Genomic DNA, 25,412 nt, shown 5'->3' on the forward strand with positions numbered 1-25,412 from the left:
TTTCAGGACGGACAGGAAGTAGAAATCTAGGCCCACCCTCCCAGTGTCTAGGAACCTTGGGTCACTTGGAGCCACAGTGGCCCCGTCTCATCATTCCTCATGTCCTGCCACAAACCCCAGGGCCTGGTGACGCACTTAAGAAGTGCTCAGGACACTTCAGAATTGGGGGACCCTTGTACCATGGGCAATGAATAAGAGATAAATAAAAGTTTGAGAATGTAAATCATTAATCAGCGCTCCTGCTGCTGTGTAGGGTTGAAAATAAATGCCGACTGAAGTCATGGCTGGCCACGTTGGGCAGATCCTCTTTTTCCTGGGTCTCAGGACCTAAACCTCCCTACTTTCTCTCAGTAGGATCCACTTTCCATCCATCTCCTCACCGAGCTCTGCCCTCCCTTGAGTCCCTCACTGTGTGGATTTACAACTGCACCCCAATCCCCGCCTTTCTTCATCTCTGTCCTCATTCCCTTCTCTCCTCAGAGGCTGCCCTCAGCTTCCACTCCCCTCTGGCAGCCCCCGGCCGCTCCTCCTTTTGAAGGACCTTCACGAGCACAGGGAGCGTTCTCAGACGGGTGCTGTAGGAGGATGAGATGGGACACATTCAGCCTTTTAAAGAGAAGATGAGGCTTCGGCTAGTGAGAGACAGAAACAGACAGGCAGGGAAACCTGCAAGAGCTTGCCTCAAGTATTTCAAACAGTCTTTCGTGTGGGTTAGATGTGTTCCTGAGCTCCCAAGGGCGACACTAGCACCAACAGGCAGAATTAACATGTGGTAGGAGGGGGATACGTTAGAATATTCTCAAGTATTTGAGGTATCCAACAAGGATCTGGGCTGCCAGAGACGGTAGTGAGGTCCCCATCACTGGCTGTATTCAAGCAGAGGTTGGATGATCGCCTCTCAGGAATGTTGCAGAGGTGATTTCTACACAAGGTGAAAGATCAGGCTAGATGAGCTTGAAGGCCCCTCTCACCATCATAAGTGAAGCGTCTTCTGGAGGTGGGGCAGGTCTCCCTGGGGGTGGGCTGGACAAGGGGCCACCAGCACTCGTTCCTGGTCGGGGGAGGTAGCCGTGATGATCCTCTGCCAGGCATGCTCTGGAGTGCTTCCTGTGCAGCAGGGCCCTTCAGACTCATGTCTTCATGGCTCCCATCCTCATCATGCAATAAAATGGCCCTGTCATCCCCCGCTGTGCAGGCCTGGCCAGAAAAGCTCACAAGGCCTCCGCTGCACCCCTGAGAGCACGGCCTCTCCTCTTGCCCACACTTCCTGCCTTCTGCTGGGCTTTGGGAAGGAGCCCAGTTAAGTTAAGCTGTCTTCCTCCGAGGGCCAGGAGAGGGGCTGGAAATGGGTTCTAGCCCTATCCTCTCCCTGCTGCTGCTGCCTTCGTTGTAGCTGCCTGGCCACCCCCAGCCCCTCCAGCCCAGCCTCTGGATCCCACTATCCTGCGATTAGTCTCTGGTCTCCTGCAGGCATTTTGGCTGGAGCTTCTGTTTTTGTTGTCTTGCAAGCTATCAACAGCAGGATTTTGCTCTCACGAGCTGCTGAAAACATCAGTGATGGGTTTGTTTGTATTTGCCTAATTAGGCAGCGAGCTGTGATGCTATCCCAAGGACTGGCAGCATCTTTGAAAAACAGACTCGGAAGCATGGATTCTGAGAAAGTTCTAGCTCCTTCCACAGTATCATTACTCTCTCTTGCTACTCCCAAAGGAAGCAAAATTACTTAGAGTCTGGGTTCTGCAGTTGAGTTGCCTGGGTTCCAGTGCCAGCTGGATCACTTCCTAGCTCTGCTGTCTTGGGTGAGTTACTTTAACTTCTTTGTGCCTCATAGACTACTTACTATGTGCCAGTCCCCATTTTATGGGGACAATACCAGTACCTTATAAGGTTATGGTGAAGGTTAAATAGGATAATCTATGTAAAGTGCCTGGCACATTGTAAGTGGTCTATAAATGCCAATTTAAATGAAGAGAAAGGTAAGTCATGAGGTCAGGTGGCCACATAGGTCTTCATCTTTAGAAGGGAGAGCATACAGCGTATCTGGGCCCTTTGGGGTTAACAGGCAGGTCTCATGCACTGGGATTGGTTATAGAGTTGAGTCAATTTCTTTCTCAGTTGTGACTTTGTTTACCTGTCCAACAAACGGGAAAATCCTTCTTTTCTCCCTCCGGATCACTGTAGATTTATGAGATAATGTCTGTGAAGTACTTGAGCTTCTTAGAAGAAAAATGTTCTATCAATATGAGGAAGTACGTTTATAAATCATTTTCTTTGACTCTTTTTTCCAGCTTCGGTGACTAGAAAAACATTTAGGACTTCAGGGAGGGTGTCATTTCTGGGAGATTCGGGGGGGCCACATGGTTACAGTGGGAGAGGACAGAGATGTAGCAGTCTGAAATCCCACAACCCTGGGCCTCAGTTTCCCTGTAAGAGAGCTTTCGCAGTGTTAAGTGCTCTACAAGTACTTGCTGAATTGAGTTGAGGGCTGTCCTGCCTGTTTCCACATCAGGCAAGTGAGCAGAGTTAATTGAGCATGTAAGAATCGGTCATTATTGCCATGATGCTGTTTTTGGGACAAGTGATAACATACAGGGCAAGTATTTTATCAGGAGTTTGAGGTCATTGGCTCTGTACAGAGAGGCAAACCAAGTCAAGCTGGAGAGGACACAGGCCCCAGTTCATCAGAGGCCGTTGTCCTGCAGCCCTGAGCAGGTACCAGTCCTGGATCCCAGAAAGCCATTCATGGCACTGGATGCTAGAGTCAGTTATCCGTGCTGGGATGACCATCCTCTGCAGCATCCCTGCTGACCTGAGCCTCCTCTTGGCCACTGACCCAACAAGACCCCAGTCCCTGACGGAAGTTGGAGACCCACTGACAGCGACCTCAGACAACCTCCTTAACTAGCGGCAGTGCTCACCCCAGCTCAGAGCCATCCAGTGCACCAACTATTCTAGTTTGGGAAGGTTGTATCACTCCCCGAGTTTCTCTAGGGTAAAGGCGTTCGGAGCTCTGAAATTGACTGGTTCCCATAACAGTTAAACTTTATGGCAGCACAGTATATTTTGGAGATATTTTTGTGTATTTTATCCATGCTCAGCTGGGCTGCAGCATTCAAATCTTGGGCCTGCTATTGACCATTGCTATAATGTTTCAATATACATTTTTGGCAAGACATAACTCACATTTTAAAATATTAATTTCCCAGCCATCATGTTCCTGAATACACTTCGATTTTTATTTTCCTGCAGCCGTACACCACGCGAGACGCAAAGTTTCTTCTCAGTTGAATAATATTTTTCTCTCCTCCACCCTCAGCTCTTCCCAAATCACAGGGGAATGACACCCAGGGGTCACTCCTTCTGAATTTTACTGTGTATGCCAAGCCTAACAAAGGGCCACTGCCTACCTGCAGGACAGAATAATGATAGCTGAAGGTGTGTGACCAGGGGCATGAGCCATTGTTTTTTTCTCCAGGGAAGAGGATGGATTGGAAAAGCATCTGTATAGTCTTATCAGGTCGCTGTTCACAATAATTAACAAATGATCTGTTGTCTGTACTGGCCAGTGAGTTCACACATCAGCCATCAACAACCACCGGAACCCTCACTGCCTGCCCCAGGGTAGCTTTGCTGAACACCAGCCTGCCCAAGCCGAGCATGGTTTGAAATTTATTTTTAATACTTCCTGTCTTTTCTTCCCATCTCATGATGGCTCCTAAGATCAACCAGGTGTCTTTGTGAATTTTCAGTTTACTTGGTTCCCTTTAATGGGCGAGAAGCCTGGAAGAACCAGGTTGTGACTTGTATTTTCTTAATAATCATGCCTTAATAAATGCAGGGGTACGTCTTGGGCCAAGACACAGGAACACTTGATTTCTGGAAACTGGACTTTACATGAATCATGTTTGACTTTGGAGTAGATGCTCGAGGGCATTGTCGAGTTAGGTTAGGACCCACCGCTAGACTGAGGGTTTGCTCATGGTTCATTATGCACATCCGAGGCCCTCAGAGTCTAGGGATGCTGGGTGCAGTGCTTGGCTAACCTCACCCTGCCTGAGGAGTTGCAGTGAAAGCTGGAGATTTGATACCCAGATGCCTGTGAAGATGGGTGCTCCCTAGGAAGGTGGATGGGTTAGTAAGGGAGTGACGGCCCCAGGCCCGCCCCAGGAGGTCTGGAGGTACTCACTTGAGAGGTCCCTGCCCACACCCAGAGCCAAGCCATCCTTGATCCACAGAACGAAGCCATCGTATTCAGGGATGGCGCACAGTAGCGTCACTGGCTGTCCCGACACCACCACTTGGTCCTGGGGCTGCTGGCTGAAGGAATAGACTTGACCTGGGAAGGAGACAAACACAACGGTCAGTTACCTGCTGGCTGCAGGGGTGAGAAGGCTCCCCTCCAGCTATGGAAGCAGAGCAGCAGAGCAGGACTGGCCCAGGAGACTGAGCCTCCTGAATCACCTGGCTTTTCTGCTGGGGGTCTGGTAGAACTTCCTAACTGGTCTCAGCCCCAGCTCTATTCCCTCCTGTGAGGAGCTGGCTCCCAGCTCCAGCCCCTCTGCCCATGAGTCCCTAACACATGGACTGGTCTAGCCACACCCCAGCTCCCTATGGGCCATCTCCCTCTACTGTTGGGACGTGCCACTTCCCATGCATTGGTGAGCTCCTACTTAATGCCATGTGCTGGGCACACAGTTCCACAGGGCAGAAACAGGAGAGAGAGAGAGAGAGAGAGACCTCTAGCTAGAAGCGTTCTGTGGTGGCTGTGTGTTAAGAAGGTGGGCGATGGAGGGTGGTGTGGCTTTGGTTAAACCTGAGAATTCAGGAAATCATTTTGTTGTTTCATTGGCTCCTGGGGTGGGCTGAGGGCCAAGTTCAGAGGGGTGGGTGGTGGTGCAGTGTGGCAGGAGGCGTGCTGAGGAGGTGTGCTGTCCCACCAGGTCCTCTCTGTCCATTTCTTTTCCGCAGCAGACCTTGCTCCAGCCTCACAATCACTTGGGAAAAAATCATTAGGGACACCATGCCGCGTCAAAATGAGATGGCCAGAACCATCGAAGAGAGTCAGTTGACAGTATTTTATTAAACAAACCCACCCACAATGCTTTTAAGATGCCATGCTCTGTTTTGAGGCTTTAAAATATTAGTTCATTAATATTTTCATCCTCATAACAACCTAAAAACAGTAAGCAACATTTTTATCCCCATTTTCCAGATGGGGGAATGAGGCACAGGGAGGTGAAAAATAGTAACGGGAGTTGTGCTTGTGAATTGCTCACCAAATACAGCACATGCCCTGACTCTAGTTATCACCGTGGCAACACTCGTATGGGGCATTGTCAACCCCATTTTACAGGGCTTTAGGAAACGGAGGCTCAGGGTTAACTGAATTGCTCAGGGAACTGTCTAGTGGGAGTAGGGGTTGGGGGTGCTGTGAATCCAAGTCTTTCTGGCTCCAAAGACCGTGCTGTCTTCTATTGAGCTACACTATGTGCAGATCCTCACGCCTGGCCTTGGAGGGAGTTGCTGATGAGGAGGTGTGATGTGATCTGTGTCTCCTGGGAGTCCACAGTTGAATGGACAATGGGACGCTGACATTCACTGAGCATCTGGCCCACAATACGACCAGTGCTTCACACAACCCCTTCTCCTGTGATCCACTTAATTATACTTCAGAGCAGAAATAGCCCCATTTTACAACAAAGAAACCAGGATCAGAGAGGCACAGTAACCTGCCCAAGGTCACACAGCTAATGAGTGGTAGAGCGGGGGTTTCAGCAGGGGCCCATCTGCATTCCAAGCCCTCTCTTTTTCCTTTATCCTACCTCCTGCTTTTCAGACCCAGACCTGATTGAGGCAAAATGGAACCTGGCGCGCCAGCTGCTGATGTTGTGGCCTCTCCTCCCCGACCTGGGAGAGTCAGGGGCAGCCACAGAGGTCCTGGACACTGGCCACTGCCCATCTTGGGGACAAAAAGCCCCAGGCTTGGGCCACACCTAGGACTGAGCTCTCAGCAACAGATGACCCCAAGAGGGGGACACTTGGCGTGTATCAACCCAGGGGAGCTTGGATGGCAGCAGAGCTTAGGGTGGAGGCTCCCCAGCAGGAGGGGTGAGTTTCACGGTGGAGAGCTGGGGGCAGGCAGGAAGGTGGCCGAGTTCACAACCTGATCAGAGCTTGGCAGGGTCTCTGAGGAGTCTCATTAAAAATCCAATTGGCCTTGAATTGTGGGAGTAACACTTTTTATTCTGATTTGAGCTTTACAAATTAGATTTCATAGGATATTTTAATCAGCTATGTATGGTAGGGTTTTTTTTTTCCTCTCTGTCTCTTCAGGTTCTCTGTTGTAATTAGACTGTTTCTGGCACCAAAACAGGGTAGAAAAGGAGGGAAGAGATGAGAGAGGAGAGGAGGGAGGAACTGGAGAGAAAGCAGAGGAGTGAAGTGAGGACGTGGGAGAGAAAAGGTGAGGGAGAGGAAGAGGAGGAAGCAGCGGAGGAGCCTGAGGGGAAGCATGGAGAGGGAGGGCGTGGGCAGAAAGGGCTCCTTCTCTAGGCTCCTTTTACTCTAATGATGATTTCACAGCTCATCCTTTTATCTCAAAATCTTTCTTGCAAGAAGGACAGAGTCAAGACAGCCGCAGTGACTGCCGAAGATTGTGCTATCAGAGAGAATTATCAGGTTGTCAGCTGGACGCGGAGGGGGTTATAATGAGAGCGCCTTAAATGAAGCAGCGCCCGAGCCCTCTGAGATGTCCATTATTAGGAAGCACCCACAATCGTCCCGGTCTCTCCCCATCCTGCATCCTCTTGGAGGAAGGTGTGGGAGGTACTGGGTGAGGGCCCCCGGGGAGGTGGGGTGCAGGAAGCATCTGAGGGCCAAGGGTAAGTTGTGGACTGGCTGGAGCCCCCAGGGAGAGGAGGGGGCTATCACCATGGAAACCAGGCTCTGGAGGAAGGCAACGCTGGGAGGAGGGCCCAGTTAAAGCAGGCTGTGGAGGTGGACTCTGAGTGGCCACAGACCCTTTTGGTGGGTGTCTCAGAGTCAGGGGTGGCAGCAGGCACAAGATCCCTGGAATAAGACCTGGGGTTTGCAAGAAAGGAACCTGACGGGATGGAGCTGAGTAGGACAGGGCCTTTTGAGGAGGAACATCGCCCGATGCCATCTGAGCAGGCTTGGAGGTGTAGAATCCCACAGGTTGCAGTGAGCCAAGATTGCCCCACTGCACTCCAGCCTGGGTGACAGAGTGAGACTTGGACCAAAAAAAAAAAAAAAATTCCTTCCTAGAGCCTGTCACATTCTGTCTGCTTGGATCCACTAGCTTTTCTATGGAAAGACTGTTTCTAGGGCAGATGAGTTCACAGGAAAAATCCACCCAAAGGACATGATTTACAAACTATTATTTTTGGGGATGGGACACAGTACTCTGACAATTTCCCTTTTCAGTCTAATTTTAATTTTTGCACATTATATTTAAGTCACTATAATTACTTTTCTCTTTTAAACCAATGAGTTTTTTTTTTTTTTTTTTAATGAATTTTAAACTGTTACTGAGTATCTAGAGTGGATAAAAGTTGAGGTGCCATGGATGAAGGTGGAGATGGAGGGATGGAGCCCACTTATTTTTCATCCATCTGACAGATCTTGAGGCCTCTCATTTGGGCTCAAGAGCACCTCAGAGCACAGCTTTTGAGCCATGGCTGTAAGTTATTGCCAGAAGAAGACTCCTCACCCACCAACTCTTTATTTTCTTTTGAGACTGAGTCTCACTCTGTCGCCCAAGTTGGAGTTCAGTGGGGCAATCTTGGCTCACTGCAACCTCCACCTCCCGGGTTCAAGCGATTCTCCTGCCTCAGCCTCCTGAGTAGCTGGGGTTACAGGTGTGCACCACCATGCCCAGCTAATTTTTGTATTTTTAGTAGAGACAGGGTTTCACCATGTTGGCCATGTTGGCTGGTCTTGAACTTCTGACCTCAAGTGATCCTCCCGCCTCAGACTCCCAAAGTGCTGGGATCACAGGCATGAGCCACCATGCCTGGCTTCTACTTGCTTTATTTTCCTCATTTTCTTTTCTACTCTAAAGAAGTGAAATGCGAATGAACCCAAGGTCATTTTCTGCAGCCTCCTGGGTAGTACCTTAAGTAGACAGTGAGCTTCTGAGAACTTGTTTCTTCCACACACACTGACTGAACCCTGCAGTGAGGCAGGCACTGTGCTGTCTGGTGAGGGGAACAGGCCTGGTCACCCCTCCAGGAGCTCACAGCTATGCCCCCTCCTCATCACACCTGAGGGTCTCAGATGGAACACAGAGTAGGTGCCTACCAGGCTCGGGTCCTGCTCTTGGTGGAGATGTGACACACCTAGCACCTTCCACCGGCCCAAGACTTCCATCTTCTCTGCTTCCCTTTTTCCCCGATGACGTTCCCCTGGTGTGAAGCCTTGGCGGTCGGTGCAACCTCCCCATCCCACACTTTTATTTTTATTTTATTATTGTTTTTAAGACGGAGTTTCACTCTGTTGCCCAGGCTGGAGTGCAGTGGCGAGAGATCTCTGCTTACTGCAACCTTTGCCTCCTGGGTTCAAGTGATTCTTCTGCCTCAGCCTACTGAGTAGCTGGGACTACAGGCACGCACCACCACGCCTTCTAATTTTTGTAGTTTTAGTAGAGATGGGGTTTCACCGTATTAGCCAGGCTGGTCTCGAACTCCTGACCTCGTGATCCACCTGCCTCGCCCTCCCAAAGTGCTGGGATTACGGGTGTGAGCCACTGCGCCCGGCACCATGCTTTGTTTGAGTGTGTCACCATCACTGAGCCTAGCCCAGCAGGCTGCACATCTCTCAGACTTCCCCTTTCCTCTCTGTTCCCACTGCTACCACCCAAGTTCCAGCTCTCATTGCCCCAACCTGGGGTCTTGCCACAGACTCTGAATGTTCTCTTTGCCTGATCCATTAATGTGCTGAACCTGGATTTCCTTCTTAGTTCACCACTTGCTTTAGGGTTCCCCTCTTTTAAAGGGTGGGACCTCTCATGGCTCTCCACTCTCTCCGGGACAACGCCCAACCTTCCATGCTGGATTCTAATCTTCAAAATCCAGCTCCTTTTCTTCCTGGGAGCTCCACAGCACCCCCATGCTGGCTGATCACTAAGGTCACCTGCCCCGAGTTCTCCTCGCTGTTTCATTGTCCTGGGATGCACCTCGCTCCCCGACCCTGCCCAAGGTGCCCCCTCCCACTAAGCAACCCCACCTTTCATTGAAGGCCTAGTTCTCTTCCTAGGCAGCTCCTGTGACCCACAGGGAATCTTCTTTTTTCTCATCTTCTCTCTAGTTTCTCATTTTGCCTCTTCTTCATCAATTTCTCCAAACCTTTATTGAGCATCTACTATATGTCAGATGCTGATGAAACAGAAATAAGGAGGAAACAGGGTACACTTCTTGAGGGCAGGGGCCACAGCTATCTTTTCTGTCTTGTGTTCCCAGCTGTGGGTGAGCGTCGGTTACATGTCTGTCGCATGTGCCTTTGCACTTAGAGTTTGCCTGCTCTTGTTGGTCTGCTGAGATTGGTGGTTACTGCAGGAAAATTGCTTTTGCATTATAAACTCAACCCGGCAGATACTATGCAGAGCACACCACACAGGAGAAAGATGAGAAATCACAGGGTGGGCTGGAGTCTCAAGGAATCAGGCTTGACAGAAGAAAAAAAGAACGCTGTTCGTGGAAGATTTACTTGATGCCAGGTCTTTGACCGTATACGTTGTTTCTGGCATGCACATTAGCCATATTACCCACATTTTATAGATGAATCAAGGCTCACAGAAATGCAGGGCAAATTCACTTAGTTAGCTCAGGTGTTACTCAAACCCCAATGATCCGGGTTCAGCCCTGTTTTCTCACCACTATCCGATGTGGGTTGTTGAACCAAGGGTCTCAAACGCAGATTTTGATTCTCAAACAAGTACTCACCCCACCAACAAGGCAGCCTCCTCAGATCATCTATTTTTATTTATTTTTGAGATGGAGTCTTGCTCTTGTCGCCCAGGATGGAGTGCAATGGTATGATCTCAGCTGACTGCAACCTCCGCCTCCTGGGTTCAAGGGATTCTCCTGCCTCAGCCTCCCCAGTAGCTGAGACTACAGGTGTGCACCACTATGCCTGGCTAATTTTTGTATTTTTAGTAGAGACAGGGTTTCACCATGTTGCCCAGGCCGGTCTTGAACTCCCGACCTCGAGTGATCTGCCCACTCTCAGCCTCCCAAAATGCTGGGATTACAGGCGTGAGCCATTGCACCCGACCCCTGTGCAATTCTCTTCCCATCCACGCTTGGAGGCAGTTCAGAGTCAATCAGGAGGTAGCTCAAGGGTGGGTTCACTGCCTGCCTCCCCTTTCTCCACTGGTCATTTGGCCTGGCCTTTGTTCCAGCAGCAGATTGAGGGGACATGGCCACTCCCCTTAGGATTAAACCCAACCAGACCTGGACAGGAAGTGAGGGTCACTAATATAAGGTCAGAAATGATTGCCCTTGCTTCTAAGGAGCCTAGTGCTAACACATGCATGCACCCGCCTGCATGCCTGTGAGTGTGGGTAGCCCAGCTGAAACCCTACCTGCCCCCCTCAACTCTCAGGACATTCTGTGAAACTCGCTGAGAGCCTTGGATGCTCACATTTGACCACAGGTCAGTGGATTACAAGGGATAAAGTGGTCTCATAGAGGAGTCATATAAAGCTTTTTGGGGGTTTAGGAGAGTCCTGCTTCAAGCAAGGGAGTTGCAGGGAGGAAGCAGAGAAGGCATCCTGGAGGAGGAATCATCATATGGGGAAAGTGATGGAGGAGAAATGTCATTCTGGGGTAGCAAAAAAATATAAGCAAAACCATGAGTGATGGGTAACCCTCCGTCACCTGCCCGGAGTACCCAACTGATGGCTCACCTGTCGGAGCCTGGGTCCTGGACAGTAGGAAGAACACAGGGTCAGTCAGGCCTGGGAAGGAACTCTGACCTTGTCCCTAGCAGTGTGATCTGAGGCCAGTGCCTCACCCTTTCTGAGCCTCAGTTTCCTTATCTGAAAAATGGGGATGACACGTCTCCCTGGCAAAGCTGCTGTGAGCATGAGAGGTTTTATATGTAAATGGTCTTGGTAGACAGGTGTTTTACAAAGGGTCATTCTTACTTTCATCACTATCCATAAGTCTTTCCTGCGCTTGGGACTGTTAAAACAGGGACAACAGGAGCACCTGTCTTGCGGAGTCCCAGAGCTGAGAACGGAGGCTTTGCAAATCTGAAGTTGCACCCATTAGAAAGCTGTGTGGGTGGTGCAGGAGACAGTGGGTGAGCCCTACCATTGGCTCTGCCTCTTCTGCTCATCCCAGTTGGCTTCACAGTCTCCTGGAGTGTCGGGTCAGCCATGCAGAAAGGGCTCAGATGTCACTGTCTGCCTTTTATTAGTGACCAGTTGGAAAAGGCTTAAGAATACTTATGCTGGGGATATTTATTGCCAACTTTCTCCCAGCCCGGAGCTTGCAAATTGCCTCTTATGGGATTAAGGAAAGCTGCCCCTGTCCAGAGAAGCAAGCAGATAGGAAGAAGAGAAGGAGAGAAGAAGCCAGCTCAGTGGCTGCTGGTGACATCAGAACAATATCAGGTGGAATGGGAAAGACAAGGGCAGCATGATTCAGATCACACCTGGAAACCCAAGTCTTGAATTCTGCTGTGTTCCTGCTGCACAGTACAGAGCCAGCATCTAACACAGGAGGATCAGCTTTCAGACATTTCTAGAATGCTGTTGGTGACCTGCTTAGGGGAGCAGGATTGGGGGTGGTAGAGTATGTTCTGGCCCACTGATTGACTAATAAAATGGATTTTTATGGAGGGTATAGGGAGTGTCAGTCATGGTGCCAGCTCTCAGGATGCCATGGTGGCCTCAGGCATGGGCAGGAGCTACCTTAGCAGTCTCCAAGTCCCCAGGTTGGGTGTGGGGTGTGCAGGAGGGGCCAATATGTCTTCTGCTGAGTAGGCTCTGACCTGCGGGGAGGCAAATATGTGCAGAAGAAACTAGAATAAAAAGCTCTACACTATAAGCATTAGAGTGAGGCACAAAGTCCCAAAGAAGGAGTCACAGAAAGGTTGGCTTCTGAAATGGCCAGGATGAAGACAAGGTGGGAATGTTCCCTGGAATGGGGAACAGGTTATGTCAAGTGTGGAGAACAGATGTGTTCATGGAATAAAAGCAGCAGTGCCGCATGGTCTGGGCTTGATCTCTGGCCCAGCCATTATGGCTGTAAGTTCCTGAGAAAATTGCTTAGTCCCTCTGAGTCTCAGTTTCCCCACTGGGTTAGCAATCAGTACTTGTTGAGTTGTTTGTGAGAATGAAAGAGGTCATTCTGTGTGACATGCACAGGGCCCTGCCTGCCTTCCACAATGGCAGCTGGCAGTATCATTGCAAGCCTAGCAGGCTGGGTGCACGGAGCATGTGTGTGCAGACACTCTTAGTAGAGTGTGAATCTAGAAAGTCCTGGTGGGTTGGACCGTGTGGGCCCTTGAACGCGTACCAAGAAGTTTGCACTTCATGAGAAGTCATCAAAGGTTTTTGACCCACATGCTCAGATCTGAGTTCTAGAAAGATCACAGTGGTGACAGCAAGGAGGATGAATGAAGGAGGATAATCTGAAGACAGGGAGACTGATCAGCAAGCTTTTGCTGTCATGAGGGCTCAGGCTAACACTACATCCATGGAAAGAAGAAATGGATTTAGGAGCCATTTGTGGGTAGAACTGATAGCACTTGACTGGAGATGAGGAGATGAGGAAGATGAAGGCGTAAAGGCCCCAGACCCTGGCTTGCAGGACAGGATGAATGGAGGATGGAGGAGCTATTTGCTGCTCAGGAGGAGAAGCGGGCTTGCGCTGAGGCAGTGACTTCAGTTTTAAATGTGCTGATGGAGAGGGGTCCAGAATCCCTCAGGTGATGCTGTCCCAGATGTAGCTAGGTCAATGGTTCTGGAGCTGGGAAGGAGGTGTGAAGAACTCACACTGACTGAGCACTCCCTATGGGTCAGGCAGTAGGAGAAGTATTTTCAGGTGTCCTCTCACTTGATGTTGACCTGAGAATTCACCTCCAAATATGGAAAGTTATAGATGTTGATGTGACTATCTAAGAGGGACAGAGTTCCTCCAGTCTGGGAGTGTTGGGAGTAGCTGCCTTGGGTGAAACATCTAACTCTTGTTGAGGTTTGCACAGGTTTTGAACCCTATTGGGATAGCAAGAGATCATCTAGCCTAATCTTCTCCCTTTAGACTGGGATTGGAAATATAAACAGAGAAACCAGAAGAACGAGGCAGGGGTGGAAGACAGTGTCTTTTCTCTATTGTCTGTTTCTCCTAAATTTCTACTGGGAGAGAGACAAAGAAACATTTTCCGTCCCAGCATCACCATTTGCAGCCATTGGTATCTTGATTCTGATACACACGTGAGGAGAAGCTTGCCAGTCTCATGAACATTCCTGAAATTGCACTAGAATTTCACTTGGACTTACAAAAAAGAGGCTGACCGCTCTTCGCAGGGCTGGATGAGGGGGTGGAAAGTCTGAGGGCACATTCCCCTATGCTTGCTCCTCACACGGGTGGGCCAGCGTGGGCAGCCTGCGATTCTCCCGGCCTCACACTTCTCTCCCCAGGACACAAAATCCACCAAGGTTGTCCTGGACAGTGTGGATCTTTAATGAAGAGCAATCAGGTTGGCCGAGGCAGGGTGAGTCCAAAGTCACTATAAATCCTTTGCCTACTGATGATCAGGCTGGCGGCTCCTGCCAGAGCCTGCAGTGTGCTCATTAGTGGCAAGGAGAGGGATTCTTCCATCGATCCAGCCAAGGCCTGGATGCCACGAAGACACTGATAAGTGCTGTTGGAAATACGGGCTCTTCAGTGCCCATGACGGAGCCCATCCATCCTTGCCCGAGGTCACCTGGAGGTCTAACTGAGACGGGATGGGCATAGCAGAGTGGGTTTATGGTGGGGGAGTGGAGATGGGAGACACTCCACAACGCATGAAGCAGAGACCCTGTCTGTGGTCTCAGGCCTCTTGCTGGCCAGCCATGGGACCCCAGCTAAGCCCCCTTTCTTCTCTGAGTCTCAGGCTCTTGTGTCCTCTGACTGGAATGTGCCCTCACTGAGCCGGCACCTTGGGATGTGTTGGAGCAGCATGGAAGGAAGAGAGTGGCACTAGGGCAGGCATGGAACTATGCTATTAGGCCAAGAAGGAGCTGCAGACTTGGCTACAGGCAGAGAGAGTACCCGTCAACCCTTCTCAGAGGGCATTGGCATGGGCACCACCAGGAGAGGCTGGAGGCTAGGCCATGGATTGGCTGACTCCAAGATGCCCAGCACCTCTTGCTCCCATGTCTAAGGGGTACCATGTGGACACATAAAGCTTTGTCCTTGCCCTGAGCACCTGGGCCCAGAAGGTACCAGTTGGTGCTGCCTCTGCCACCTCTTAGCTGTGTGCCCTTGGGCCTGACTCTTCCCTTAACTAAGGCTCAGATGCCTCATCTGTAAAATGCAGGGTTTAAGTCCCTTCCTCCCAACCCTAATGCTTGATGTTCTAATTTATCCAAACTCCTATTTCGGGGGGCGAGGGGTGGTCCTAAGGTTGAAAATAATAAAATCAAAGTGCAAGGAAGTTAAAGCAAGTTTCTCAAGGACACTTGGTCTTTTGGGGGTCAGATCTATATCCTAAACCTTAAAAAAAGGAAACAAAATAATCATTTATGCTGCTGTAGCCTTGTCAGTCAGACATGGTTCTGAAACTTCCATGTACATGAGGATCACCTGGGGGACTGGCTAAAAATAACAGTTTCCTGGGCTCCAACTCAGAGATTCTGGGAGAGTGGGTCTGAGCTGGGTCAAGGAATCTGCATTTTAATAGCTTCTGGGTCATCCTTCTGCAGGTGGTTCCTGGGCCACATCTGAAGGGCACTGTTGTGTGCCCACAGCACAGGCCTGTGGGCCTGGGTTATTTCTAGTTCTGACTCTGTCACTGGGTGGCCTTGATCAAGTGACTGTCTCTCTCTCAGGGTGCTCTTTGGTGTTCCCACTGCACAGTGAAGGCATTTTCACACATTTTGAAAGTTCATGCAACCCTTTTTGTCAGTGAAATCTCACAGGGAACCCCAATGTATAAAATGGTGAAGGCAGAGCTGAGGCAGCACTGGAAGGACTAAGTCCTGCCCATGGCAGCCCCGAGAGGACCCTGAGGACCCTCTGTGCCATGCTCAAGGATTCCAAAGGCCCTGTGCAGTTCTGATGCTCTTCAGGTGTCCTGTGAAGGGCTACGTGGCCACATCCCACTGACAGTGTGAAACCTGGCCCACCCGGCACGCACTGTGTGGCTCAGGCAGGCCGGCCTAAAGCACAAGGCACCTTGTTCTTGCTCTCTGAACCTGCCTGGAGAATCACAACTCAGACCTGGTGCTTAGAGATGAGTCTTCTTATGGCTCCTGGAGTTGTTCCCAATTGGACACAGACCATTTTGGTGCAATGCCCTGGATTTCTCCCCTCTTGGAGACCAAATACAATCAACTCTTAATTATCTTTGTTAATGGAGAAGAGCAAGGGTGTGAATAATCTAAAATGATAGACAATCCAAAACAATGAATAATCCTAAGTTACATTCATTTTTGACTTTGGAATGCATTTTGATATTCACATTTCAATATGGATATGTTTGATGTTCTAGGAATTTTTAATACTTAAAAAAACAGTCAACCCAAGGATGGGGCTCTCTCTCTCTGCCTCCTACTGAGCTGAGGGGAGAACATCACCTCTGGGATTGGCCCAAAGCTAGAGTCAGGTGCACTCTACCTTCCCCAACTCCTGTCTTTATGGCTCATACCTTATCTAGGAGGGGAGGGGGATATTAACAGATTTTGCCTTTAAAGGACTTTTATTCCCTTTGGACCTCATGCACATAAGAGCAAAATAAGAAGCTGTGAAATGTTAACAGAGGACTTCATTAAGCAAACTTGGTGATAGCATTTGCCAGGAATGGGGACAATTTGCCAACAGATAATTGAGTGCTGACTATATATGTGTCCTAATTAAAAAAGTGATTCTTCTTCTCACTGCCCTGGGATTGTGGACTGTCTTCTGGTGGGTTTGGGATATTAACCACAGCAAACTCCTATACAAAGCACTTCACATACATTATCTTACCTAATCCACCCTCACAGCACCCCGTGGAGCAGGTCCCATCATCAGCCCCCCATGTAGAGATGTGAATATCACAGCTCCAAGCCTGATGTCCCCTGTGAATGCACCCTCCCAGGTCCGCCCTCTTCTACCCCACCCTGCCTCTCCTGTCACCCACCAAACAGGGGCCCTGCAAGGCCTCAGCTGGTCTGCATCAATCAAAGAGAACAAAGCAAAACTAACTTGCCATTACTGCCCCAGTCTCTCTGATTGTTGGAAGTAGAGATGTTTGTCAAGGAGAAGCTTTGTGCTGGAAGCCCCTTGAGACGATGGAGAGGGAATGTGAGGGCTGCCTGGGACACCCAGCCTGGGAAGGGAAGTTTTCTGCTTTTCCAGTAGGACAGAGCTCCTTAGAAGCAGGTGTAGCCCCGGCTCACATCCACCATCCTGAGAGATGGAGAATCTTTCCCATTTTATGGACAAGGAAACTCAGAGAGGTTACGTAACCCATCCAGGGTCACAGCATGTGGTAGAGCTAGGGTTTGAGCCATTTGATTGCAGGCCTGGCTTTTTTTCCCCCAACAGTAGCAGGCCAGCAGAGGGTGCTTGATCTGTGTGGTTTCCTCTTCAGAAAGCAGAGACTCACTGCTGTGCCACCTGCCTGTCCCCGGCTGAGCTCCAAAAACAGCTATAAAGCTGATGGGAAGCCGATAGGATAGTCCCTGCCCTACCTGAAGACCACGGAAACCTCTCCCACGGTGCCCTTGGGGCTGAAATCAGCTCTGTCAACAATATTTTAGGGCAAAAGTCGTCTGTACCACTTTTAACCCTAACCCTCTGTGGCCCTATTCAGAAGCCCTTTGCGGAGGCCGATCCCTGGCCATAGCTCTCTCTGCTCGGCCCTGGGCTGGGTGAATAATGACTTCCATTCCCTGCCCTGTTGGAGCCTTGGGCCTTTGCCACCACCACCATGGTGCTGAGCCACTTATTTGTTGTGAGATGACCCAAGGAGGACCAGCCGGTACCTGCTAGACCCTTCTGCTGGGGCACAGGGTCAGGGGGCAGCACGTGGGCGTGTGGCCCCACTCCTGTCTGCTCCCCAGGACAGCTCTATTTCCCAGCCTGGAGTGCCCCTGGAGATGGCGACAGCTCCTCTAATAAGAGAGTTACTCATGGCTTCACTGGAGAGAAGAGAGCAGCTTTCAACCCCCCTCCCCTAAACACAACAATATTTGGTAACACTTGGCATCTTGGGGAGAGAATTCATGTCTGTAATTAGTTACTGTATATCACCGTTAGTACTCTGCTCAGAATTTACGGGGCAAATACCATTTAACTGCACAATAACTACAGGTCCTTGCTGCTTATTGGGTAATTTACTAAGGCTGGAAGAACGGGGCAGGAGGGATTCTGAATGGGAGGTATTGTAACCCCTTGAATCAAACTTTATGAGTTTGGGTTTGGCAGGGAGGCAGCTGCTTGCAGCCAGTTCTCTTCGCTTTGTTTTGCAGAGTTGGCTGGCAGACTGCTTCCTTCCCTTGATTTATTGCAGGATGATAGGTCTGGGACTGGGGGTGGGACTGCCCGGGGCTACCTAGGGCTATGGAAGGGACTTTCCACAGAGGGTCTTTGGCTGAGAGTCTGCAGCAGGAACCCAGATTCGGTGTCCTGGGGGCTCCATCCAGGACAGTAAATGGGCCCTGTCATTTACTCCCTCCACGGGGCTGCTTTTTGTATCTGGGCCAGTGGGTGGGGAGTGCAGGGAGCTGTCCTTGGTTGGCAGCATCACGATAATCGCCTAAGCCCTTTCTTCTCTTGCAAGTCTGGTGCTGCTTGGGAAGCAGCCATTCCTGGACACTTGGCTGACATTCCTGGCCTTAATCTGCTTGAGCAAAGTCTGTCTTTGTTTGGCCGTGCACTGTCTAAACTCCTCTAACCTATTTAGGCCACGGAGAGGGGAAAAGACACAATAACGAAAAACTCAACGTGCAACATTGCCTTACGCAATCTAATAAATTACTCGGTACCCGGCTGCCAGCTCAGACTAAGCCCAATATTGCCTGCAGTAATTATTTGGATCAAATGCAGTTTATCTGCTTCATATTTGTGCTTCTGTGCTCAGTGGTAACTTATAAATGTCATTGTGGTGTTTATTTGTTATAATGAAACTTAATGGCATTGGAAGCCAAGAGCAGAGCTGGTGGGGCGGCAGGTTTAAAACAATCTCTTCATCTCGGGAGAAGGAATGAGCCAAGATAACATGAAACTGCCCTACAGGGTAGAGATCTGCAGAGATGGTGGTGTCCTCGTGCTGTGTGGTGGGCGGGAGTGAGCCAGGAGCTTCGCGCTGGCGCCAAGGGGAGCCGCCTTTGCCTCCAGAGACATCTATCTGGAGCAGGGAGACATGACTGAGTGTGTTCACCCTGCACTGCCTGGTCTGTCCCTGCTGCTTTCAGGGGTGGGAGGTGTTCAGTCTTTACACCACCTGATGCCTGCCTGGGATAAGAGATGAATAGGGATGGAAATTAGAGTCCCCAGGCCAGGCTCGGTGGCTCATGCCTGTAATCCCAGCACTTCGGGAGGCCACTGAGGGAGGATTGCTTGAGCCCAGGAGTTTGAGACCAGCCTGGGCAACATGGTGAGACCCCATCTCAATTTTTAAAAATAAAATAAAATAATGAAATGAAATGAAATAAAATAAAAAAGAGCCCCTGGATGACTGCATTATGGAGGACAGTCCTTCAAGGAGAAGGAAGGGAGCAGGGTTGGAGAACAAAGGAGGGTATCCTCAGGGCCCAGACAGAAGGTGGCAGGGCTTTCTCTTCTGGTTCTGGAGGGGCACTGGTGGTAGGAAGCACGGAGCATGAGCAGAACAGGGAGGAGCTGTCAAGGGTTGCAGGGCAGGGCCCCCACTGGCACTGCAGAAGTACTTGAGGCAAGGATGGGCCATTTAATGTAGAGCTCAGGGTTTTGGCTTCACACAGTCCTGGGCTCTGCCATTTCCTAGCTGTGTGGCTTTGGGCAAGCTATTTCTCTTTCCTAAGTTTCATTTTCTTTATGTGGAAAACGGAGTGATAATAGATACCTCTCAAGATTCTGGTGATGATTAAATGGAGTGATGTGTGTAAAGTGATGACTGTGGTGTTTGGCACACAGGATATATGATAAATAAGGGGCTGTGGCAGTGATTGGCACATAGTAGATGTTCAGTAAATGTTGAGTGTATACATGAATAATAACACTTCCCACTTATGTGCATTACAAAGCCCTCCTCCAAACAGCTGAGCTTGGATTTAGACCTCACAATTGTTCAGGGTTGATCTTCTCATTTTACAGTGTGGAAATGGAGGCCCGGTGAGGTTATGGTAACTCGCCTAAGGCTTTCCAGCTGGTAGAGGGAGTGGGGTCTTAGTTCTCCTACCTACCAGGGCAAAGTTGCTGCCACCAGTCCACCCTGGACAGCTCCCAGTCTGTGCTGGGAGGCTGAGCTCATCCTTCCAGACCAACTGCCCCTGCTCCTTGGAGACCAGGCACAGAGCCTGTGCTGACCTCCCCAGAACAACCTGGAGGCAGAGGCAAGCGGGCCGCTTTCTGTGCATTTCATCTTAATACCGCATTCAGCGTTCACTCATAAAATATTCATTTTCTCTCCTCGGTGACATGCTCATACAAGGCTCCTAACATCGTAAATATGGATGAAGATTATCAGTCATTTTTGTTTATGTCACTAGCCCCTCTCCTCCCCAGCACCCCTTTTGTCTTGATCTCAGCACAAATTGGACTGAATTGGGGGTATTAACCTGGATCTCTGATAATAACTTGCATTCTGTGGTACTTCATACTTTTTTTCAAAGCATCACACAATCGTGATGCATATTTTCTCCTTCCGACAAACACATGGAAGAAAGAGTGCTAGCATCATGAGTATGCCCATTTCGCAGATGAGAAAATATAGGTCAAGAGAGATCAAGGTCAAAGTCATATACTGAGACAGGAACAGAACTAATTTTTAAAAAACATTATTATTATTTGTTTGACCTCCAATGAAAGGTTCTCTAGGACACTGCGTGTGTTTGCTTTACACAAATAAATAATCTGTCTAGTATTTTACAAGTTTATAAAGAGTGTTCATCCATGTTACTTTGTGAGTCCTCACAAGGCAGGTATGATTTACTCTTGTTTGACAAAGCTCACACAACCAATTAGTGGAAGATCTGGGCTCTAAAACACTATTTTCCAAAGTGAATTCCAGGGAACACTAGTCCTGACATATGCTGCAGGAAAAATGTTTTGTGGTCAAATGAGTTTGGGAACTTTGTGAGTCGTATCTCCTTTGGGCGGCTCACCATGGCCTTTGGTGTATTAGTGTGTCTGAGAAGTTCTGTAGGAAAGATTCTCATTTTGTTAGGCCTCATGTAGCTTCTCCCCACCGTGTCTAATCATGAAGGCTGCATCTGACAGAAAACCTATTAGCATGCTACAGAAATGCTGCCTGTGTGTACGCGTGATCCCTCCTCCCCCATGTTTTTGGAGGCAGTGAGGCTTAGAGCGCGGCTGGGAGAGGAATGTGCAGGGGTAAGGACAGGGGAGGGGACCCACTGCTGGGGACTACTAGAGCTGAAGCTCCCCTCCCCAGGCTGTGTCCTCTCTTTTCCTCTGGGCAGTGCAGAAAATTCACTCAATATTAGGCACAGTCAGCCCAGCCCATCTCTGGGGCAGGATCAGAGGGGCCGCCTGAGTGGCCGAGGGGGGTCTGTGGTCAGTGCGTGGTGGGAGATTTGGGGACAGCAGTCCTTGACCATGGGGAAAAGTCAACAGGGACCCACAACAGGGGCTCAGTCATGTCTGCCCTGGGCGATGATGGGGAAGTCACCCCATCCTCGTCGCCCAGACACAAAGCTCCGAGGCAGGGCGGAAGTAAGAAGGCCAGGCTTTGGCGCTCTGCTGGCTTACTCTAACATCTGTGTGCCTTTAGGTGATGACCTCATCTTCTGAGCCTCTGTTTATTCTCCTCTGAATGGGGGTGACACTACCCACTTTGTGACGTGGTGAGGATTAGATGGTGCAAGTGTGCAAAAGGGCTCTCTTGGCCCTCGTCTTTATGTGTCAGCTCCGTCTCTCTTCTCCTGCTTTTTTGGAGCCCCTCAGTCAGAACAAACAGCTTTCCACCTCCAGTTCTCCACGAGCCTGTCATCTCTACCTCCTTTTCGTTCTCCCATCACCCTGCCTTCTGCCATTTTATTATATGCCCACCTCCCCAATGGACCTGAAGTTCTCTGCAGGCTGCCGCCCACTCTGTCAGTGCCCACTTGTATCTGCAGGCCCGACCATCTCAAGTCTTCAGGCCAATCTCCCATTGCCGGTGCCTGGACCCCTTCTCTTGAGGGCTGTTTCTTTAGCTGCGGATGCCACTGTGCCCTCACACAGAGCAGGCCAGACCTGCTGGGAGGCAACACCCTCACCCAGCAGCCCTCCACCCATGCCCCACAGGAGCTCCACCCAATACCCCACCCCTTGGGTGCCCTAGCTGTGAGGTGGTGTTTAATAGCACTTCTCAGAGTTTCTCACTGGGACTGGGCTCTGACTGCCCACAGTGGTAGCAGGCTTGGGGTCCCCCCATGCCGATGCCTCCTTTCCCATGTCAATTCCCAACCCTCCTGCTGGCACCTCTGCACCTTCATGAGGAATGACTACACTCGAGCTCTTGCTTAGGGTCTGCTTCCAGGGGAGCCTGAGCTAAGATAAGGGCATCCTCCATGTGTCATTCATCTCTGTGTACACAGTAGGTGCTGATGAATCTCTGAATCCAGCAGTAATGAGCCATAGGAACAGCACAGGAGTGACTATCAATCAAGGCAATGACGTCAGTGGGCTCACCAAGCGGGTGGGCCCTGGGAGCAACGAGATAGAATGCCTGCTACCTTTCACACCTGGGAGCATCCACAGCCACACTCACGCTTCTGTACCTTCCCCACCTGATATTTGGTCAAACCTTGGCAGGCACAGAGGAGCTGAGGTCCAGGGTCCTTTCTCTATGAGCCGAGAGCAGGTTAGTGTCATGTTTTGAGATCCTTTCATGAAAAATGGTTGAGAAGTGCTGCTCTTTAGTACTAAGAATAGCGGTTATTCCTAGTGCATTTGACTCGGAGGTGGGGACTCTTCCATTGCTCTATTTATCCCGCACTCGGTACACAGTTACTGAAACTGTCACCGTGTCCTATATTCCATAGGCCATTATGTGTATTTCAAACCATTATATAAATGGACTTGATTTGGCACTTCTGAATGTCATTAAACTCCTCCCATACCAGTAACAACACAGTTTCCATAGAAACGAATACATTTCAGAAAGGAAGGCATGGGGAAGAAAGCAGATGGAGTTGGGGGTAAAACGCGGCCCCCTGGTTCCTACTTGCAGCGCGCAGGGCCCAGCACTGTGACCTGAGCACTCTGTGGAGGCGGGGCACGCTCCTTCAGGTTTTTATTGACTCCCTTTGATAAAAGCCCTGGATCATTCATCTCAGCCTGAACCTGCTCATTCCAGTGCACAGCTCTAAAAACTTCGTGGCACCGCAAGCCATTAAGCACCTTCATTTATTCCACCTTCTCTGGGGCTTTCTTCCGACCCTGGGGAGAGGGCTAGGGGAGGGTCTCAGCACTCAAAGAATTCTGTGATGAAGCCTTTGAGGCTGGCTGGGGGTGGAAGGAAGCAGCAGAGAGAAGAAAGGAGGCCTCCCTGGTGCAGTTGGCATAGTGGAGACCCCAGGATCTTGCCAGTGGCTGCTGTCCAAGTCACTGGGTCCCCCTGTCATCAATAAAGCTAGAATGAGAAAACTTCAGCCTTCTGGGGTGGAAGGGGTGTGGTGTTTGGAGAGCCTGGCTGAGGAGCTGCCCACCGCCTCGGCAGGCTGCAAGTTTCTTGTCTTTGGAGGGATTCAAGCATAGGTTGCAATGGCCTTTTATAATAAAACATCTCACAGGGCTCAGGCAAATACCACTTTCTCCAGAAACCATGCTGGACACTCCTCTCCTGGCCAACGGTGTGATTGGATTCTCCTTTTCTGTTTCCATAGCTACTTACTCATACCCAGTTACCGCAACTGTGACATTGTATTGTAGTTACTGATGTGTTTGCCTCTCCCCCCAAAAGACAGTGGTATTCTTGGGGGCAGGGACTGTGTTTTTACATGCACAGTGCCAGGCACAGAGCGGGCACTGGATGCATGGTTGGTGAATAAATCAGCATGCAATACGGCCATGTTCACAGTCTTTACCTACATTGGTACTTGGCAGGGATATGGAACCAGATGACCTTGGTCCCTTCTGGCCTGGAGAATCTGTAATGATAGGGGTCTAAGCCTGCCCTGACTACACCTGGGATTTGAATCTAGATTTATTCTACTCCGAAGCCACAGGGTGTACATTAGGAATATTAGTTGCACGCCTGTAATCCCAGCACTTTGGGAGGCTGAGGTGGGCAGATCACCTGAGGTCACGAGTTCGAGACCAGCCTGCCCAACATGGTGAAACCCCATCTCTACTAAACATACAAAAAATCAGCCGGGTGAGGTGGCAGGTGCCTGTAATCCCAGCTACTCAGGAGGCTGAGGCAGGAGAATCGCTTGAACCCGGGAGGGGGAGCTTGCAGTGAGCTGAGATCATGCCATTGCACCCGAGCCTGGGCAACAAGAGTGAAACTCCGTCTTTGTCTCAAAACAAACAAACAAACAAACAAAAATTAGTCACAATGCTAAAAGGAAAACCAGAACCAAAACAGCCACAATAACAGCTGGGTGTGAAATGTTGGAGAAAACTCTCCCCGACTGCATTTTTCCTCTACACTCACCACAACACTCAACACAGGAGACTTCTGTGACGGAACGGGTGGGAGCAGCGGACACCAGCTGAGTGTCCTTCAGTTCAATTCTGACACTGCCTACTGGACATAGTGTCAGATCCCACAGGCTGGGGGCTCAGTCCCCAAGACTTCCCCCCCACCCTGGCACCTGTCGCAAGTTCAGGCTTCCGGAACTTCTGGCAGACCTGCTTCAAGTTGGGGGTTCCCATGACCTCCTGTTGGGGTTGATTAAGGTGCTGGAGTGGCACGGAGAGCTCAGGGAAACACTTCCCGATGTTTACAGTTTATTCTAAAGGATATTACGAAGAATACAGATGAAGAGACCGGGAGTAAGGGGCACGGAGCTTCCACGTCCTCCCTGGGTGCATGGCGCGCCACCCTCCAGGAAGCTTTACATGCTCAGCTGCCTAGAAGATCCTGAAACTCAGTCCTCTTGGCTTTTTATAGAAGCACTCCTTCCCCCAGGATGTGAGGCGGGACTCGCTCAGGGGAGGGTCTTAAGCCCCACAATCAGAAAGGTGGTGAAAGATTAGAGTCCTGCGATGGGGTAGGGGAAAGGAGGGCCGAAGAGAGATCCTGTTTCCCGAGGCCTGCCCGAAGCCTAACACACCCAACATACGACAAAAGATTGTAGCAAGGGCTATGGGAGTTATGAGCCAGGAACCGCGGATGAAATCCCCCGACCCCATGCCCCTCTATATAGAAACATGTCTAGATACATCATAACACCTCAGGCCATGCCCTGGTTTTCAACCACTGATCCCTTATGTCAAAAGAATATACATTATCATTTAACAATTAGTCCAGTGCACTGTATTGCATGAATGTCTCCCAGGGTGAAGCCACTCAGGTTTGCAGGGTTTTTATTTTTATTTTTATTTTTTTATACGAAGTCTCACTCTGTCTCTCAGGCTGGAGTGCAATGGCGTGACCTCGGCTCACTGCAACCTCTCCTGGGTTCAAGCAATTCTCCTGCCTCAACCTCCCGAGTAGCTGGGATTACAGATATAGGCCATGATGCCTGACTAATTTTTGTATTTTTAGTAGAGATGGGGTTTCACCATGTTGGTCAGTCTGGTCTTGAACTCCCAACCTCAGGTGATCCACCCGCCTCAGCCTCCCAAAGCGCTGGGATTACAGGCATGAGCCACTGTGCCCAGCCTGCAGGCCTTCTTTAGATTTGAAGAAAAGGTTCCAAAACCAGGAGTGGTCCCAGCAAACACAGCTTTCCCCTTCCAGGCATCTGGGGATATGAAGCTAAGAGACAATGTCCTCTTTTGGTTTGAGACTGTTTCCAGTTGTTAATGTAGTATTAGATTTCCTTCTTTTTATAACCCATTTTTTATTTCTTTACCCTCAGGTATGATTCTTCATTTTCT

At 50.0% G+C, this 25,412-nt stretch overlaps 1 protein-coding gene across 3 annotated transcripts in view; it reads right to left on the minus strand.

Annotated features, from left to right (window-relative positions):
• The window catches only part of KIRREL3 (kirre like nephrin family adhesion molecule 3), a 574,875-nt gene that overhangs the window by 98,222 nt on the left and 451,241 nt on the right, over positions 1 to 25,412 (minus strand). For all 3 annotated transcript variants that reach the window (XM_038004846.2, XM_038004845.2, XM_073022184.1), the window contains one exon: positions 4,187 to 4,336. In XM_038004846.2, coding sequence (XP_037860774.1) covers positions 4,187 to 4,336 — 150 coding nt within the window. The remainder of the gene's footprint in view (positions 1 to 4,186; positions 4,337 to 25,412) is intronic.

Source organism: Chlorocebus sabaeus, chromosome 1 (assembly GCF_047675955.1).
Source record: "Chlorocebus sabaeus isolate Y175 chromosome 1, mChlSab1.0.hap1, whole genome shotgun sequence".
NCBI classification, from domain to species: domain Eukaryota; kingdom Metazoa; phylum Chordata; class Mammalia; order Primates; family Cercopithecidae; genus Chlorocebus; species Chlorocebus sabaeus.